This window comes from Phoenix dactylifera, chromosome 9, assembly GCF_009389715.1.
Source record: "Phoenix dactylifera cultivar Barhee BC4 chromosome 9, palm_55x_up_171113_PBpolish2nd_filt_p, whole genome shotgun sequence".
Lineage (NCBI taxonomy): Eukaryota > Viridiplantae > Streptophyta > Magnoliopsida > Arecales > Arecaceae > Phoenix > Phoenix dactylifera.
The window spans coordinates 462,720-481,619 of NC_052400.1; the positions used below are offsets into that span (position 1 = coordinate 462,720).

At 36.6% G+C, this 18,900-nt stretch overlaps 1 protein-coding gene across 2 annotated transcripts; it reads left to right on the forward strand.

The window, feature by feature from the left end:
- Positions 1 to 817: 817 nt before the first annotated feature.
- Positions 818 to 18,626, forward strand: LOC103715636 (villin-4-like). 2 transcript variants are annotated; one of them, XM_017844821.3, is made up of 24 exons: positions 818 to 1,146; positions 2,104 to 2,225; positions 3,999 to 4,098; positions 5,506 to 5,574; positions 5,680 to 5,922; positions 6,016 to 6,193; positions 6,276 to 6,408; positions 6,545 to 6,707; positions 6,799 to 6,946; positions 7,063 to 7,166; positions 7,298 to 7,453; positions 11,627 to 11,695; positions 11,822 to 11,890; positions 11,978 to 12,115; positions 12,560 to 12,688; positions 14,379 to 14,526; positions 14,644 to 14,654; positions 14,796 to 14,936; positions 15,049 to 15,174; positions 15,461 to 15,523; positions 17,317 to 17,632; positions 17,711 to 17,916; positions 17,993 to 18,160; positions 18,250 to 18,626. In XM_017844821.3, exons 2-23 carry the CDS (start codon positions 2,170 to 2,172, stop codon positions 18,104 to 18,106), a joined length of 2,880 nt encoding a protein of 959 aa, XP_017700310.2. In that variant the 5' UTR covers positions 818 to 1,146; positions 2,104 to 2,169; the 3' UTR covers positions 18,107 to 18,160; positions 18,250 to 18,626. The 2 variants fall into 2 exon arrangements, with proteins under 2 accessions (XP_017700310.2, XP_008801549.2); XM_008803327.3 differs by having other exon boundaries at positions 819 to 1,146; positions 17,993 to 18,165.
- Positions 18,627 to 18,900: the final 274 nt, after the last annotated feature.

Sequence of the window (18,900 nt, forward strand, 5' to 3'; positions counted from 1 at the left end):
GGCAGTCGGTTTGACGATGACCCGTTTGTTCTCGCGCCGTTTGTTATCCATCCGCTTTCCGACTTCTAACGGTCAACTGATGTCCGACGCTGCATTGCCAGAAGAGCACCCAGCACGCATTTTAACGCATTCCGTGGTCACATCGTGCTCCCCTCGTTCCCATACGCCTTCCAATACCACCTCGTAGTGCGAGAATATGGAATTAAATCTAATCCGTTCATCTTTTATTTTTACACCATTTGAATTAAATGATGATAAAAATCTTCTTGCAGTTAAATCACTCACCGTCTAAGATGAAACGTTCCACTGATCGACGCTTCATGATTGAATTTTTTTTTTAAAAAAAAGACGTGCAGTGGGTCCACCTTCCAACCAGTACCCCACCGTCGATCTGCGAAGAAACGGTGCCGGATCACCTAACGGCAAGACCGGGAGAGCGGGACCCCATGGGAACGTGTCAGAACCTGATTCGTCGGAGAATTGTTCCGTGTTCGGCATGATCGAGAGGTCGCCCGGTCCATAGCCGAAGCCGTTGCTGCCTCCCCGCCGCACCGACCTGCTCTCGTTTGAACCCGTCTCCCACCATCCCTGGGAACAGAAAACAGCCCTCTCGCCCTCTCATTGTTTGACACGTCGAAAGCCCGACCGATTCACTACTATTACACCGGTCAAACCAGCCACGCGGCAGTCGTACGAAACTCCCGTCATTGTCGCAGGCGAGATTCGTTGTTCCTGTGGGCCGTAAAACGCGGTGCCCTTCTCCTCCGCCGCAGAAGAGCCAGATAAAAGCACAAAAATGGCGTCTCTTTGCAATTCTTTTATTTATTTTACTTTTCTACCTCTGGTTAAATTTCTTAAATTCGATTATTTTATTTTTTCCAGACAACTATAGTAAAGGAAATTAGTATATTTAATTTCATAATTAAAATTTTACATTAATACCAGTGTTCTTGGCTTTGGGCCGTTGCTTCTTCACACTTGTTATACACCCCCCCCCCCCTCTCTCTCTATTCCTTTATTCTTTATTTTAGGAGCCTTTTTTGGGCGCTTTTCCCTTCGTCTTGATTCAATTTCTAGGGTTTTAGCCCTCGGACCGGTTTTTTGTTGATCCCTCGAGCGGTCGGCGACGCTCAGGTTGTTCGCCAGGTACGATCCCGCCGGACGATTCTTGTTATTCCTTATTATTCCTTATTGTTTCTTTAATTTTCTAAGCGGGTTGGGTAAGTGTTGCATTCGTTTATTTAATTCTTGAGGAAAAAAAAGGATTTTTCTTGTTAACGGGTGTTGTTATTTTACTCTTATAGACATGTATCTGGAATTTGATCGAATTTCTATGATTAAAGTGGTTGTCATCATAAGCATTGTTTCTTTTTTCCCTCTTTGAGACGTCGACTTTGGTATGAACCACGATTTGAATCTGTTCTTCGCACAGCACATATTCATTGGGAGTTTTGAGTTTTTCGTGAAAGTTTAGTCGAAAGGAGTTACGAAATCTGTTTTCTTGTACAAGATTTCGTAAGTTTTCTTTGTGATGTATGAATACCATTTGAATCTCAAAGCGGAGGGTGATCTGGAACTGTTCGTGGAACAAATCTTGTTGGCCTTCAGAAGTTCTTGAATTGACCAAGAATATGCTCATCAGTTACGATGTCCATCACCTTTGGCGTTTGACTTTTTCTTTTCTCGTCGTATCTTTCATTTGGACATGTGTCTGGAGGCATAAAATATTAAATATCTGCCAATGTTGATCTGTTAAATCATTATAATTTCTTGACGTTTCATCTGGGAATTTCGTTATTTGCCAAGTAGAATTCCAGGTTATTTTGCTCTTAGAAGGAAAAGAGATTGTATAATTTGCCTTTCACTTCAGCTTATTGCATCACCTTGCTTGTATTCATGTAATCCATTCTACAGCTCCATGTTCTCAATCTACTTTCCTCTTTTTTTTTTTGACACCGACATCTGTGCATGGCTTGACAATATTGAACAATATGTGCAACGAACATGCTGTATTGCCATCTACATTCTCTATGCTAGTGTCTTCCCCATGAACCCTATTTTCTGGCAGTTCTGTCCTAATCATGCGTGAAACTTTAACTGCAGAACTCCTCAAACTTCATTTCGAAACCAAAGCAGACAGAGAGTGTTTCCATTAGGGCGGAGGAAGATATGTCGGTGTCAATGAGAGAGTTGGATCCTACTTTCCAAGGAGCAGGACAGAAAGCGTATCCTTTACCCTGTCAATTGTTTCACCATACAGAACTTCCATACTTAGCTTCTGATTCTCTGATTTTAGAACATTTATGCCTCATATTTGAATGTTTGCTGTGGATATGATGAACATTTCATGATTATTTACTCATACAGTGTATCATGATACACCTAAAGTCGTAGATGTGATTAGATATTTGTATCTTTTTACCTTGTCCCAGCTCATAAAATACAAAACTTTTTGAATCCATATGAAGGGCATTCACGTGACATTTCGTACGAGGTTATATACAACACCATTATTACCTCTTTTAACATGTTTGCAGTGTGGAGTTTGGCCTTCTAACGGTGCCCTCTACCATGGTGTTTGCCAATTTTCAATAATTATCTGTGTTACTCTAACCTAATAGCACCAGATAAGTCACGTTCAGATATCACTGGCCATTTTGTAAACTTCTCTAGTCCCTTTTTTTATCAATTGGTACATGCGCAAGTGACTCCTAGATAGAGCCCTGGAAGAATCAACGTACCGTCTTGTAGAAGTTTACATGCATTTTGCCTATGAAACACTTCTTTGGGGACCTCTTATCGGGGTCCTCTTATCAATTGTTTCATCAGTTCATGAAGTTCTCCTTTTCATCTTCAGTTGCCTCCAGGATTGTTGAATATAAATCGAAAGTTTGTCTCGTATTTCTTCTCTCATGAGAATTGTCCTGAGTACTTATTGATATGTTGACTATGTAGTTGTTTCAGAGAAATTTTTATTGGAGAACATGCTATATAATCATTTTTTCACCTCTGAGGTAGAGGACTAACTGTTTCATCTTTAGAGAAATTTGTTTCCATAATTGATGAGATCAGAGGTGGTGGTACATTAGTGTTTGGGAGGCAATATATTAGGATGCGATACATGGTTTGTGGTATAAATTGGTTTTTTTCTTGCAGCATTTTGCTTCGGACAGAGAGGATGCCAAACAATGTGGGGGAAAGATAGCTTCAGTTTGTAGCATGGTTTTAACAATGGACAAAAAGTGCTGCAAAATAATACTAGAATAATTTTAGAGATGAACTCAAATATATGCGAAGTGTTGAAAACAAAACCATTCTTGAACATGAGGAAACAACAGGGAAATGCTACAACTTACAACTGTACAAGAAAATTTTGAGAACTATTTTTATCTGCATGGTTGTTATGGATCTCTACTATGGCAAATTTAACTCAATATGCAATTCCATGCTTCACAATGGTGTGAAAAAAAATGACTCATAATTAGACAAAATATATTGGCGCTTAAAGACGAAAAACTCCTTGTTCACAGGTGACAGAGAGGTTACTTTATGGAGAATGATCTACAAGTATATACCATTCAAGTGATCGTTCCCTACAACCAGAACACACACACACACACACACACTTTCTCTCTGTCACTACATGAACTTTGCTGATCTAGTACTATGAAGAAAATTATAGGCGATGTACACTTCTTTCCTAACGTTACTTTATTCTCAAGATTAACAGTTAATAGGTTACTCCTTTTGTTAATGTTTTTAACAACCTAGTTGAGTGTCATGGGGTGCATAATATGGCAAAAATGTGAAGTAGGGCCTTTAAACAGGCAGAGGTTATTCAGTGTATTGACTGCTTCTGTAAACATAAGCACACACATCCATGCAACTCATTTTCAAATTTACAATACTAATTTGTCATATTTTATTCCTAATAGCCTTGTAAGTACAACCTAGTGCTTCTTGGGATTCATATTTTAATTTTCCTTGAGAAAACATAGAGGGATTGAAATATGGCGTATTGAGAATTTTCATCCAGTTGCTGTCCCAAAGTCCTCTCATGGGAAGTTTTTCACAGGGGATTCTTACATCATTCTGAAGGTACTATTACTAGACTTATCTAAAGTGCATGCATGAAAAAACATTTGTTTGTCTTTAGCTAGTTGTACCCACGTTTTTTAGAAGTATGAGCTCATAAAACTCTGCATAAAGGTTCATATATTTGCATCTTTGGTGCATGTTATAAGTGCTTTGACTACTTTCAGACATTATATTCTTTTCACCATACATTTACCTGTTTTGTATTCTTTTCACCGTACAACAAAGTCTTAAAAAGTCTGACAGTACTTCATTGGTCTTCCTATTGAGATATGTAAAGGGCTTTGTTCTAGCTTTTAGGTGATACAACCTTAGAGAATGTTGATTTCCCCTCCTCTTAAGATCTTCTTCGAGATCCTTGATCTTATTCAATTATGCATGGTAATTTTTTGGCACAATCTTTCTTTGTATCCTCTGCATGAGATTTTATGATGTCATTAAATAAATTTGGCTCCTATGACCATTGCATGATTTTCACTCTTGAAGCACAGAAGACGTAGGCGGTACTGTTATTAACATATGTGCAACTGCAATACAACCTATTTGTCCTATATATTACCAGAATCCATAGCAATATAGTCTGAAAGCTGAATGTACCTAAAAATGCTGATCTGAATGGATCCAAAAAGCAGTTCTCTAAATCTTAGAAAATCACACAGAACTCCAAATAGAATAAGCAACATCGACTTGCCTTATTGAGCTTCTTATAGATTGAAAACCCGGAGCTACTTTTGGTTTTGAGGCCTGATAGAAATCTTCATATATTCAGAGAGATGAGTTGATACTTATGGATGAGGCTCACATGGAACTCTACATCAAGGGATTCCCTGCTTGGATTCCTGATTTTGGGTGAGGCTTCACACCCGATCTTGGGTGACATAAGCAATTTCTAGTCACATAGGAGCATTTATGGTAATAGAACAATAAGCATCAATATCTCGATCCCTATATGTACATTAAATATAGTCTCATGATGTAAGGGTGGCTATGGATTCCCTTCTGTTGCTTTATTTTTTCTTTTACATGCTACAAATTACCACTCCTGGAGCGAAATATTCATCTTGAGATAGTTAAAAATTCAGACAAGAGGTATTGGCTTTGTGATTATTGGCAAGTACAGTCAAGTCATGAGTGTCCATGATGGCTCAAATTAGTTTTGAAAAGCATCAATATTTGTTACAGCTACTGACACACATTTTTATATTTGTATATTATCTCGACAAAATCACTTCTGTAAGTTAATCATATCTGTTTCTTTACCTTGGGGTTATTTAGCTGCCTTAAAAAGTACTCTGTATTTCCTAATGTAAGAAAGTGGTACTCATGTCTTAATATGTGCCAGGACTCTTGCATTGCATCAATTTCCTATTCTGTACCTTTCAGTATGCTAAATTATTGGACTTAATACAGACAACTGCCTTAAAAAGTGGTGCTCTGCGTCATGATATCCATTACTGGCTTGGAAAAGATACAAGCCAGGTGAGCTGTGAAACCCTCACTCTACTTATGTTTCAATCATTTACCTTTTGAAGAATAGTTAGATGCTTGTGCCTTATGATGATTGTTGAATGTCAAACTACAAAGGATGAAGCTGGGACTGCTGCCATCAAGACTGTGGAACTTGATGCAGCCCTTGGTGGACGTGCTGTTCAGTATCGTGAGGTTCAGGCCCATGAAACCGAGAAGTTCCTGTCTTATTTTAAACCATGTATCATTCCACAACAGGGAGGGGTGGTATCTGGATTCAGGCATTCTGAAGTAAATGAACATGAGCATGAGACTCGTCTATATGTTTGCAAAGGAAAACATGTTGTCCATGTAAAAGAGGCAAGTTTTCTATGCATATATGAGCTTACCATGAGAAAACATTTATTTTCAGGGCTTTCTGAAGTTTACTGTGATATTATCCATTATGTTCAGGTTCCATTTGCGCGGTCATCCCTCAATCATGATGACATATTCATTCTGGATACCAAGTCTAAGATTTTTCAGTTTAATGGATCCAACTCATCTATTCAAGAGAGGGCTAAAGCTCTTGAAGTTGTCCAATACATTAAAGATACCTATCATGATGGCAAGTGTGAGGTTGCTGCTGTAGGTAAGTTTACTTTGTTCTGACCTGCCTAGTGGCTGAGTAATTGATGCAGAGCTAAAATAATCTAATGTTTTGTGCTTGATAGAGGATGGAAAGTTGATGGCTGATGCTGAGGCTGGAGAGTTCTGGGGTCTCTTTGGTGGCTTTGCACCTCTTCCGAGAAAGGGAGCCTCTGAGGATGTAAAAAGTGCGGAGGTCTTTTCTGCAAGGCTTCTTTGGTAAGTTGTCTTTGTAAGTTGTAATAAGATCTTGTGAATTTTCTATAGAGTATACACTGGTCTAAAATTTTCTCAGAGAAGATGTGATCACTATCGTATTTTTTTCTCTCTAAGAGAAACTTTTTGTCTCTTTAAGTGTTGAGAACGGGCAGCCAGTGCCTATTGATGCTGATTCATTGACAAGGGAAATGCTACAGACAAATAAGTGTTACCTGCTGGATTGTGGTATTGAAGTTTATGTGTGGATGGGCAGAAATACATCTCTCGAGGAGCGGAAAAGTGCAAGCACTGCTGCAGAGGTAATAGCCGATGCTTCCCTTTAAAAGGCTTTTCTGTCATTCGGTGGTTTCAATGGCAAAGTGATATGCTCATATGTATATTTCCATCCAGGATTTAATTCGTGAACCTGACCGACCTAATGCTCATGTAATCCGTGTTATTGAGGGATTCGAAACTGTCATGTTTCGATCAAAATTTGACACATGGCCGCAGACAGCTAATGTAACAGTGTCCGAAGATGGTAGAGGCAAGGTCGCCGGTCAGTAAGAGTGGAAATCAAACCTTTCTGTTATTATTAGAAATATGGACTCCTTTTTTTTCTAGTTAAAATATAAACGTAGTTATTGAGACTGTTTATTACTTGGTGTTTGGTAGCACTTCTAAAACGCCAAGGATTGAATGTGAAAGGCCTTATGAAGACTGATCCTGTCAAAGATGCTGAACCTCAGCCATATATTGATTGCACAGGCAATTTACAGGTACTGTAGTGATTTGTAGCTACTTGAAATTGTTCTATGTAATACTCTTTTCTAGCAGAGAATAATGATTGCTGGATACACTTCAAAAATGAGTTCAGATGTTAGTTTTTGTTTATGGCATCAATGAACAGGTTTGGCGTGTTAATGGCCAAGAAAAGATCGCTCTTTCATCGTCTGATCAGTCAAAATTTTATAGCGGAGATTGTTATATTTTCCAGTATTCATATCCTGGTGAAGATAGAGAAGAATACCTTGTTGGCACTTGGTTTGGGAAGAAAAGCATCAAGGTAAATTAGCATCTTTCGTCTATCTTGTTTTGACAAGTAAGACCTAAAAAAGCACCATGAGTTGATGCTGGAAATGTTTCAGTTCCAAGGTTCATTCTGAGCTAGTAGATATAAATGTTACAACCAAGAACCATAGTATTTTCATCAGTCTGTTAGTGCTCTCTCAGTGTGGGGAAAAAAATCTAAAATATAACATATATTAGCTAAGCAGACTTATCTCAGTAGGTTGGAACACCTTTACTCTGTTCGTGCACTTGGAATTGGTTCTGCTTTTCTGGGCTCAATCGTGGAATTTTGTACTCCCCCCATATTCTCAACACCCAGACATGCACAGGATCTGTTGCTGAGATTTTGTTTTAGTTCGGTCCTATGATTTATAATTTGTGCCTTTTTTTGAAATGGTAATGCAGTTTGCTATATGAAACCGTGCCTTGATCTGTTGTTCTCTAGATTCTTCATATTTAGGGGAATCTTGCAGTGTCATTTCGGTTGAATGAGCTTCTAGTTTCTCTCTTACTTAGAGTTACCTTGGCAATGAAATTCACCAGGGATTGATAATAAGTTGAAACTGGCAAAAGTTCTCAAACTTTCATGGATGTAGATATAAACTGGCCTCATATGGACGTAATAAGAGTTGCTGGCTAAGACTTATCGGCCTCTTAAACAATGGTCATATCTCATTGCTTTTATTAAGAGAAAATTGATTTGGTGACATAGATCTAGTATAGTCTCGAAAAGATTTTTCCCAGAATTTTGTCTCAAACTTTTTCTTTCTGAGAATGGCTGAGATTTCTATCATTAGCATAAACCCAGTTTTACAAACAACAAAAATTCTAATTAAATATACATTGACAGTGGTCCACATTAGGGAGAAGTGGTCTGCAGAAGTAAATAATCCTTAGTAAGTATCGTCCTAGGTTCAATTTAGACAATCAACTTTCACATGCTATAAACTAAGTTCCCCTGCTACAGTTGAAATTTCAATAGTTTTGCTCTCAGTCGAGGTATAATATACAAGGTTCATGGTGGCTGGAAAGCAATGAGATGGTTTGGTAGTGGTCTTCATTAGCCTTTTTAATAGAGAAGTTTGAGTGTGGGACTAACTGGGGGAAGATAAGTGCAATAACTATCATAATTATGAGATATTATCAATCAAAAGAAATATTGATATAACATCTTATTAGGCTGCCCGTGCATGCACCTGACTATCAACAAGGAGGCTAATACATTAATAGTTATGTTCCATCCACCCCAGGCACCTTCCGCCCTCTTGCAATTCATTTTTGTATTGGCTGAAAATGCTTTACCTATTATTTGTAGGTAAACGAAATTATTCCTTTACAAGTTTATGCTGGGGACAAATATCTGGTACCTGATGTTGAGCACCAACCCAACCCCACCCCGCCCAAATGCACACATGCACACACATGCAGAGTACTTGGCATAGTGCATGAACACTATTGTCTTGTTATGTCTTACCCTGCTTTTTAAGCATTTTATTTTCGATCTTTTTTCTTTAATACCTGATAAATAGCATTTGATCCCACATCAGCACCTTTAGTTGCATCCTTGATGTTGTGGCATCAATTCTCGCTTATGTGTAAAAAGAATTCTCTGTTATGAATTTATTAAATAAATCACCTTATTTCAGTGCGTCTTTAGCCTGTATGACCTTCTACTGCTGATTTTCTGTTCACAAATCTGGCATTTTTTCTACTCTTTAATGCCAATTAGTGTAAATAACTTAATGCTGATCCATAATGCTGTAGATCCTGACATATTTTCTGCGTGGTAGCATCCTTCAGAACTTCTCATGTCTGCCTAGGTGGTTGGATAACATTATGTACAAAGACGTTAAGGAAGCTTAACAGATCTTATTTTATAAGTGAAGGAAACACAAACTAGTTTTGATTGTCCAGTGCTATTCTTGTTGTCTCTCTGTTTTTTTTTTTAACTCATGGATATTTCTTCCCTTTGTTGGAATCTTGCCTTTTACTTCTTAGACTCTCTTAATAAATAACTCTCCCTTGTATCAATGCTTCAGCCATCTATGTTGATTGATCAAAAGAAAAGTTTATCTCAACTATAGGTTTCTATGAAGACATATGGGCAAGACAACAAAGGCATCCCAGATTAGGACTTTTGTATGTGAATCTTCAGAGTTCTTCTACTTGCGCTTGTCAAAATTTGGCCTCATTAGACTGATGGGTTTGCCCAGACAAAGCAATAAGATGAAACTTCACAGTAGTCCAAATCACCGCCTCATATAGGAACCGTGTTTTTAAAATTTTAACAGGTTTCAGAATTCTGCTGATTGAACCAAGTGGGGTGTCAAACTGGGCATATACTTATTTTGTCTCCATTTCATCCAAAAAAAGGACTAGTTTACTTTCAGACGCATTGTTCGCTAAGAAAAATATGCAATATTTTATCCATGTGATAGATCGTACCACTGCTAATTGACATTTAATAACTTCGCATGATTTCTGAATCTTCATGCATATATATATATATATATATATATATATATATATATATATATATATATATATATATTTTAATTATTATGTGATGTATGTGCAATGCATTTTCTTTGCTTCTTGGAGACACTTACCAACCAAGTACTGAAAATTTTTAATAGCAAGGTGTCAAAGTTTCTCATGATGTTTCTTTCCTGTGTTTATCATGTGTAATTTTTACTTCTTTTGACTCCTTTAAACTTGATACTTCTTCTTAGCTGTCTTGGCTATATTTTGAAGCAAGGGTTGCTACATCATGGTGCTGAAACTGTCCACTATGGTGCTCTACCTTCCTCTTTCTTCCCCATTCCTGTGACACTTCAAGTTGGGGTCAAATACTTAATGAATTTGTCATTCATCCAACTTTGTTCGACTAACAATGTACTTCATGGTTCTAAGAGTCAAGTGACTCTTAGAATTAGGTGAGAAGCTGATGCATTTTGACCTGAACATGGGCTGAAATTAATTCCAACAAGAAAGTTATAAGCCTCAGGACTAACCTCCTTTATACATAAGAAAGTATGTTGCCTGGTAGACGAAAAATTGGTATTGGATAGGTTCTCTTAACCTCAGTTGCATTTACTATTGGTTTAACTATGTCTCCGGTTGCTAGCAGTTCTTAATTTTAGATCCATCTAGTTGTACACTGTAGTTGATGGTAGCACAATCAGGTTGTGGAAATGGACAGATTCTGCATTTGACTAGCAACAGAAGAGTTGGTGTTGGACATTCTTCACCATTTGATAAGAAATCTACACAAAGATATACATAAATAACTGCAAGTAAAAGGAGCGAGAGGTCTTTGGAGGAAGCAGAGGTATAATTCATCCATCTTTGATAATAAGTATGAAGGGATCGCGTTGCTATAGTCTTATCAACTTTCACCAACATCTAATTCCTTTTTGAAATCTTGTAATGCATGACTTTTATTCAACAATTTGAATCAAGAAAGGTCCATAATATAAATCAGCCGCAGAATCACAATTCCCTTTTAGTAGTGCAATCTCAATGTTAATCTTATTATCTAAATTGTGAATAATAGAAATTGATGAAAATCATGTGATTTGCATGGAATTGGGATTCAGGAGTCCTATTATGAATCTTAATTCAGATTGGTATTTATGGTCCCGTAAGTCATGCTGTTCGTGTTCGGAGAACATGCCTTGGTACTTGATGGGATGATTGCGAGGTTATAATCCTTTCATTCCTTAAAGTATTATCTTCTCCATTACTTCCAAACTTCTCATGTTTCATTGATTTTTCATCTAGAAAAATGTAAAAAGAAGAGCACATATGATATTGTTTACAGTCCAATATGTTTTCTTCTGTCTACGATTTCCGAATTGGTTTCTGATTGTTATAATGTTAATTCCATGTGTACACACTGTTTTCTGATGTGTCTCTAAGTTGAAAACCTTAGTTCTCCAATTACAGTGTTAGCATTAACCATGCTGGTTAGTCTTGAACAAGTTTAGTACCTTTTCTTCTTCGTGATGGGATCAAGTAACTTTTTTGGAAGGCATTGCCTTTTGTGGAATTATGTTGTTAAAGATATTAAACATGCTCTATCTAATAAAGGAATACATATATTGACTGTGGGTATTGATTCTCTATATATTTTCTTGTATATTGTTTCTTCTATTGTTGAATGCAGGAAGAGAGGGCCACAGCTATCTCTCTCGCTAAGAAGATGGTTGAATCTTTGAAATCACAGGCTGTTCAGGTACCTACCTGGATTATTTTAAAAAAATGATGAAATTGACTGATATTATTTTTTTATATACGTTTTCTTTCTATTGTTTTTGAGTTTCATGAATTAAATTTCAGTGGATTCCTAATTCATTTGCAGGCTCGCGTGTATGAAGGGAGGGAACCTATTCAGTTCCTTTCAATATTCCAGAGCTTTATCGTGTATAAGGTTGGTTTCTATCATCAAAATATTTGATGCGAGGTGGTACTTTTTCGTTTGTAAGTCCATTGAAGGCTTTGATTTGCAACTTCTCAGGGCGGTGTTAGTTCTGGTTATAAGAATTTCATCGCTGAAAATGCAATTGCTGACGAGACATACTCGGAAGATGGGCTTGCACTTTTCCGAGTTCAGGGTTCTGGACCAGACAATATGCAGGCAATTCAAGTTGATCCGGTAAATGTTACCGGAATTAGTTTGCAGCTTTTTTGTGAATTGAAAATGCTTGAACATTGAAGAATTCTTGTAAGTAGATATGGAGTTTGCTGTATGTCTCAAATGATTTCTGAAGAATTGAATGATAAAAGATGCTGTGTAGGTTGGTGATTCTGTACCACTGATGCTAATGTTTGATGGAGCTTTACCTTTTGGAATGTGGAGATAAAAATTTCAATGTCTTTTATAAGCGATACCTTTCATTTGCCACTTCTTGTCACATGCCCTCGTTACAACTCGCAACCTTGCAGAGGATATTGTTGTTTTTAATCTCAGCTGTACAAATGAATATTGTAAATTAAATTTTCTTCCCATATAGAAGATAGCATTTAATAATACTTTATTCAGGTGAAATTATTTCCATCATAAAGAATCTTAGCTAATTCTCAGTTTTGTTTTGATCAGGTGGCATCGTCTTTAAATTCATCTTATTGTTACATATTGCATAGTGGCAGTACTGTTTTTACATGGTCTGGAAGTCTTACCACCTCTGAAGACCAAGAGCTTGCTGAGAGACAGCTAGATGAAATAAAGGTGTGATAATTATCTTTCATTAGATTCAAAAAGGTTTTGTGAGGATTTACATGCTCTATAATCCAAAAACTATGCACTTCAGATTCTTTTTTATTTACATATGCTTTAATGTCATATCATCATATTCATGTTTAGTGAAGCTACTAACATATATTCTATATAAAAGATGCAGGTGTTTTTGATATCTTCAAAAACAACAAATTTCACATGCTGTGTTGTTAATGAATTTATTTCATCTCTTTTTAGAATCGCAGCCCCTAATTTAAGTAGGTTCTCTATCTTAATTTGTTTGTATATAAAAAGCTTCTGGTGGTGTCAGGAGAGTGATGTTCAAAGTATGATGCTAACTCTTCACATTTTTCACAAGATACTTTTCTTGCCTTGTAAGTTCTTTCTTTAAAAGTGATGTTTAAGTGCTTTGGTAGAGGACTATGATACCCCCATCACTATAATCAACTTATAGAAAATTCATGCAATATAAACCAAACATCTGCTGAGCGGAACTGAATAATGACCTAGTGATATCTAATAGCACATCAACACTGTAGATAACTTGATGCATATGTGTACTGGATCATTTTATTTTGCTATACTGTTATAGTTTCCAAAGGATACAACTTGGTGGGTTTCCTTGTTGTTTCAACCCTGGCAGACTATATCGACTGATTACTTTAGCCAGCTAGTAAATCAGTGAAAAGTATTAGCTAGATTCTTCCCCTGTGCTTGGAAACGAAGGTCCATATCAAAGTCCACTGAACTGGTACCGGGACTTTTACCGGTCGGCGCCCGGTATGGTTCAATAACGCCCTAATTTTTTTTAGAGTTCTCAAAAAAAATTAATTGGTAATTACTCTTTTCAAACTTTTTTCTATAAATTTAGTCTAATTTGATTTTTTTGATGTTTTTTTAATATTTTTTGATGTTTTTTAATATTTCTATGATCCTAGTTTAACCTAGATAATGCATCTTATTGCTTTATAATGAACAAATCTTATTGTTTGTGAATTTTTTGGAAAGGAAAGCCGCTTTCAAATTGCGTTGGAAAGGCCTTCTCGGGCCTTCCCAATGCCACTCAATGCCTTTAAAAGGCATCAGGTGGCAGTGGCAATAATGCCATACCCAATTCGGTTCGAAATTGGGTTGACTCGGTGCAAACCGGCTGATAAAGGACCGATTCCATCCGGTAAAGGAAGTTCCGGCCGGTCCAATAGCAGTTCCGGGTGGAACCAAATAGAATAGCCGAATCGATCCAATTTCGCATTGGGTCGGCTCGATACTGTCTGAACCGGGTGGTTCGGCCCGATTCGGCAGATCCTGGTCCATATAATTGAGATAGGCATATCTAACTTTTGCGACTGCTCATAGTATATAATATCAGATGTTGGAAAATGCTACAAGTTACAACAGCAGAGTAAATTACAAGTGAAAGAAAATGGCCATATATCATGTTCTTGAAATTCTACTATTAAATTACAGTATGCTTTCCTGATTCACAAGTATTCCTTACATGGATGGGTCCACAAGCTCTGATTTCTGAACTTGCCTTCTCTGACAATTCACTGAATAGCATGAACCACTGCAGGCATCTAATTACATTCATTGTTAGCATAAAACATGAAGCTTGTGATTTTTTAATTTAGTTGGGTACTTTCATGTGTTATAAGTACTAAATCCTTGTAAATCTTCACAGCCAAATGTGCAGTCCAAACTGCAAAAGGAAGGAACAGAAACTGAACAATTTTGGGACTTGCTAGGAGGCAGAAGTGAATATATTAGTCAAAAGGTTGGAAAGGAACCAGAAAATGATCCTCACCTATTCTCTTGTGATTTCTTAAAAGGTAGCTTGTTGTAGTAATTTGCTGTCTTTTCTTTTGTTGACATGTTCTCTTTTATATGGAATTTTACTAATGTGCTAATATTTTGTTTTATATTTTTCTGGGCACTGCGGCGTGCAGGTGATTTAAAGGTGTGTTATAAGTATAACTTTATCTGGAAGAAAGACTTCATTACCTCTTATCGATATAATAATAACACAACATCTGACAATCTCTTATTTTCTTTATGCTGCTTTATCTTTGGTTTTAACTATCGCATTATGTACTTTCAGATTACAGAAATATACAACTTCACTCAGGATGATTTGATGACTGAAGATATATTCATTCTGGACTGTCATTCAAACATCTTTGTTTGGGTCGGACAACAGGTGGATTCCAAGAGCAAATTACATGCCTTAAGTATAGGAGAGGTATGGAAATAATATGCCTTTCTTAATAGCAGGAATACCTCATCCATCAGATTTTTCTCCAAATATAATTTCTTGGTCTGGTTCCTTATTTTGTGTTTTCTACTTTTACCAGAAATTTCTTGAACATGATTATCTTTTTGAAAAACTATCTCAAGAAACTCCGATATTTGTTGTTATGGAAGAGAGTGAGCCACCTTTCTTCACTCGTTTCTTTACATGGGACTCTGCAAAATCAGCTGTAAGCATTTAAGTTTAAATTATGTAAATATCATTCATTGTAATTGTTATAACTGTATGAACTTACAAATTTTTCATGGCAAGTTTTCATCTTCAACTTTTCTTTTAATGTATATTCTGACTTATTTTTTTGAATAACCAGTTGCACTAATGTTTAATATAACAAGCAATAAACCATTAAAAATGTGGATTCCACAAAAACCTGCTTGGGGTGTTTAGAAGCCAAAAATTCTTGAAACTTGGTCGACTATTGGTTTTATGTTGTTTGACATATCTTTTGGTTGCAGATGCATGGAAATTCATTCCAGAAGAAGCTCACAATTGTGAAAAATGGAGTCACTCCGGTTGATGTAAGATAAGATCTGTAACTGTTTCAATCTCAAAGTATGCAGACTCAGATAGTGATTGGCTTTTTTTGCTTTAAAATTTTCTTTGTTTTTTTTATCCCCTCTGAATTTGTAAAGGTTTTATAGATTAACCTGTTAAGAGATAATCAGAAATGCGAAGCCATGGCATGGCCAAACGACCTTATGTTCTTAGCATCCTTGTGTTTTCAGAGATAGCCTGGCTGTAATTTTATTTCTTTTTCTTGGTTTCTAGTATACTGCATTATGTTCTTTTTTCCCTTAAATTCTTTGCTTGCTGATAAGTGCCTTTTATCAATCATTTGGTGAAGTAACTGAGTTGATAGCCAAATAGAGGACCTTACTAATCAGCCTTGTAGAAGGAACTGTTGACTTGTAAATTTCCAAAGAAAGCTTTTTATCTATTATTTGATAACCATATTCGGTCCTTGAACTACAAACAGTCCTGCAGAACCCAACTCAGGGAATTCAAGGAGTGTATAACTTTTATTATTTAGTCAACTAACCAACTTGCGGCATAAATCCTTTTGTTCAGGAATAAATTTTCCTATGACTCTTCATAGACCATATAAAAAATAAAGTAAGTTAAAAATGTCTGTAAAATTTTGAGTACTTACTCAGCATGATATTCTTGTTTATCTAGAGAGGTGCCATTGTCATTCTCGTGTTTTGAGCACCTCAACTTCTCTTGTATGTTTCTTCTACATCCTACATTCATTGGATGCTGATGGCATAAGTCAACCTTTTATAATCAAAACTTTTGTTTGTCACATATTGTAGCTTGCCACTCTTTTGGAGACTTGTAAGTGTTCCTGTGGCCATTTGATCTTGTATTACCAAGTTGTACCAAAATTTTCTGTTTAACAACATAGTCTTTCCATAACCCAAATCTTCCTTTCTTATAAATTGATATAAACATAGACTGAAGAATCGATCAACAAGCTAAAAAGAGAATGAGAGATAAAAATTCACCCAATGATGTGAACAGAATAAGGTATCTAAGGATTAATAGGATGTTTTTAAACATTTTAAGTTAATTTTATGGGAACAAGATGAGAAGAGAGTCAAAGCTATATTTTTACCAGGTGCAGTCTTTTTGGTTTCAGAAGAATGCCTTCTCTATTTTACAAAGTTGAGAATTAGTGTTGGCTCGTGTATAGCATGCCCATGTCATTCAGGTTTGGGGAATGCATCAACTAAGTTCAGGTACCATGAAGAGGAGGCAATATGCGTAACAGACAGTATGCTAGAATTTTTCTTCTCTGATCAATAATGTTAAGAAAGGGGAAAGACATAATGACATAGGCAAACTTGTATCAAGTCTTATAAATGATGCTCATTTATGTACCAATAATTGTAACCGTTTTTTTTTTTTTTTTTTGACGAGGCCTCAACTTTATACCTCACGCCAAACCCCATATGTCTTCAAATGTCAGTCAAGGTTGAATACTAAATAACAGCTTCGAAGCACCACATAGCATCAAACTACCTTCTTTTATTATTTTTTAAACAAAAATTTTGGGCACTTTCTTTGACAGTCATGGCTTTAAGTGATGAGTTTTAAATTTTATTAGATGGAATGATAATAGCAGCTCATTTCCATTTACAAAATTCCAGTATACAAAATTCCTTGACCTGTTTTAAATTTGCATATAGGTCATGTAACTTCTGCAATAATGAGTTCTCACTGTTGGCTGTTGTACATAGGACTGTTTATGAAGGGAACTTGGCAGGAATTATGTGCTAACTGCTAAAGTATGGTTGAGTTGCATTTGCAGAAGCCCAAGCGCCGAATACCAACATATGGAGGAAGATCTAGCATTCCAGACAAGTCTCAGCGCTCGAGAAGTATGTCTTTCAGTCCTGACAGAGTACGCGTAAGAGGAAGATCCCCAGCTTTTAATGCACTAGCTGCTACCTTCGAGAATCCAAATCCTAGAAATCTTTCAACCCCTCCTCCAGCTGTTACAAAACTCTATCCAAAATCTGTGACCCCAGACTCTGGGAAAGTATCTTCTTCCAGGTCAGCAGCGATAGCTGCTTTAACTGCTACTTTTGAACCACCAACTGTTACACCATCAAAGTCATCAGAAGGTATTTATCTTCATATTATTGGATTTACGAGAATGTTTTTTAGCAAGAAATGTAACCTTGCATCTTTTTGCGTGAAAGGGAGCTTGGAGGACAAAGCAAAATCCAAGGAGAATTTTGATGACAGCCCTGCTTCATTGGGTAGTAGAATTGAGTCTCTCACCATTCAAGAAGATTTGACAGAGGGTGAAGCTGAAGATGACGAAGGGCTTCCTGTATTTCCTTATGAACGGCTTAAAACATCATCCACTGACCCTGTTTCAGAAATTGATGTAACCAAGAGAGAGGTGAAGAATCAAAACAATTTGTTCCCATGTCAACACCTGTTTTCATGTCTGAATTTCTTTTCTGTGCCATTTTCAGGCTTATTTATCTTCAGCAGAGTTCAGAGAGAAATTTGGCATGACAAAGGATGCTTTCTACAAGCTACCTAAGTGGAAGCAGAATAAGCTTAAAAGGGCAGTTCATTTGTTTTAAATGCCCTTTTCCCTCTTTGTACCAATCCTCAGAGATGGTTAAGGCTTGCTTGCAGTTCTGTATGAAACTATGAACACCTTTACATTCTTTTTCTTTTTGATTCTTTCATCATAGTTATTTAGGTGGTTGCATTTCTGCTGCAGAGGGCCTCTTGGTTAAGCATGAAGGGGACATCATCACATCAACAATGCTTTCTTATCTGCGCCCAAGAGTTTATGCCATCAAGCTACACAAGATTCACATTTTTCCTGCTTCCATGTTAGGATGTCCAATTTTGTTTCAACAGTTATTCAGTGTTCATTATGCTCACAGGTTGCCAGGGAGATAGCATTTTTTTTAATATATAAGTTAACAATTTTTTCTACCAGAAAGGTAAAAAGTATCGCGCAGAGTTCAAAAGATTGTATCATGTAATTGAGGAAATGAATAGCATGTACAGCAGTGTAACATAAAGGCTGGGATACAGACTTGGATCTTGGCTGTTCAATAATAAAGTATTATTTGTGTGCTTTGTGGCTTAGGCAAATCTAACTATCAGAATCAACAACTTGGATCATCTAAGGAATTTGACCTCAGTTTGGTTATATTTGCTTTCTCTGGTGTTTATTCTATAGGAACATGCGCAAAAGTCAAAGCTTACTCTATTTTTTCTTGAAAGTTATGCCATGTAAAAACTGTCACAGGTTTTGATCTATGGTAGCGAGAGTCCCTTGGAGATATATATGATAAGTTGATGGAAGATGACAGAATCATGTGTTTTTTTTTTAATGAACCTTATACCTTTTGTTTAGTTT

Coding starts and splice junctions, on each gene's coding strand:
- LOC103715636 (XM_017844821.3), top strand. CDS start 2,170: ATGTCGGTGTCAATGAGAGAGTTGGATCCTACTTTCCAAGGAGCAGGA. Junction 7,454..11,626: donor TTGGGAAGAAAAGCATCAAG/GTAAATTAGCAT, acceptor TGTTGAATGCAG/GAAGAGAGGGCCACAGCTAT. Junction 15,175..15,460: donor GGGACTCTGCAAAATCAGCT/GTAAGCATTTAA, acceptor TTTTGGTTGCAG/ATGCATGGAAATTCATTCCA.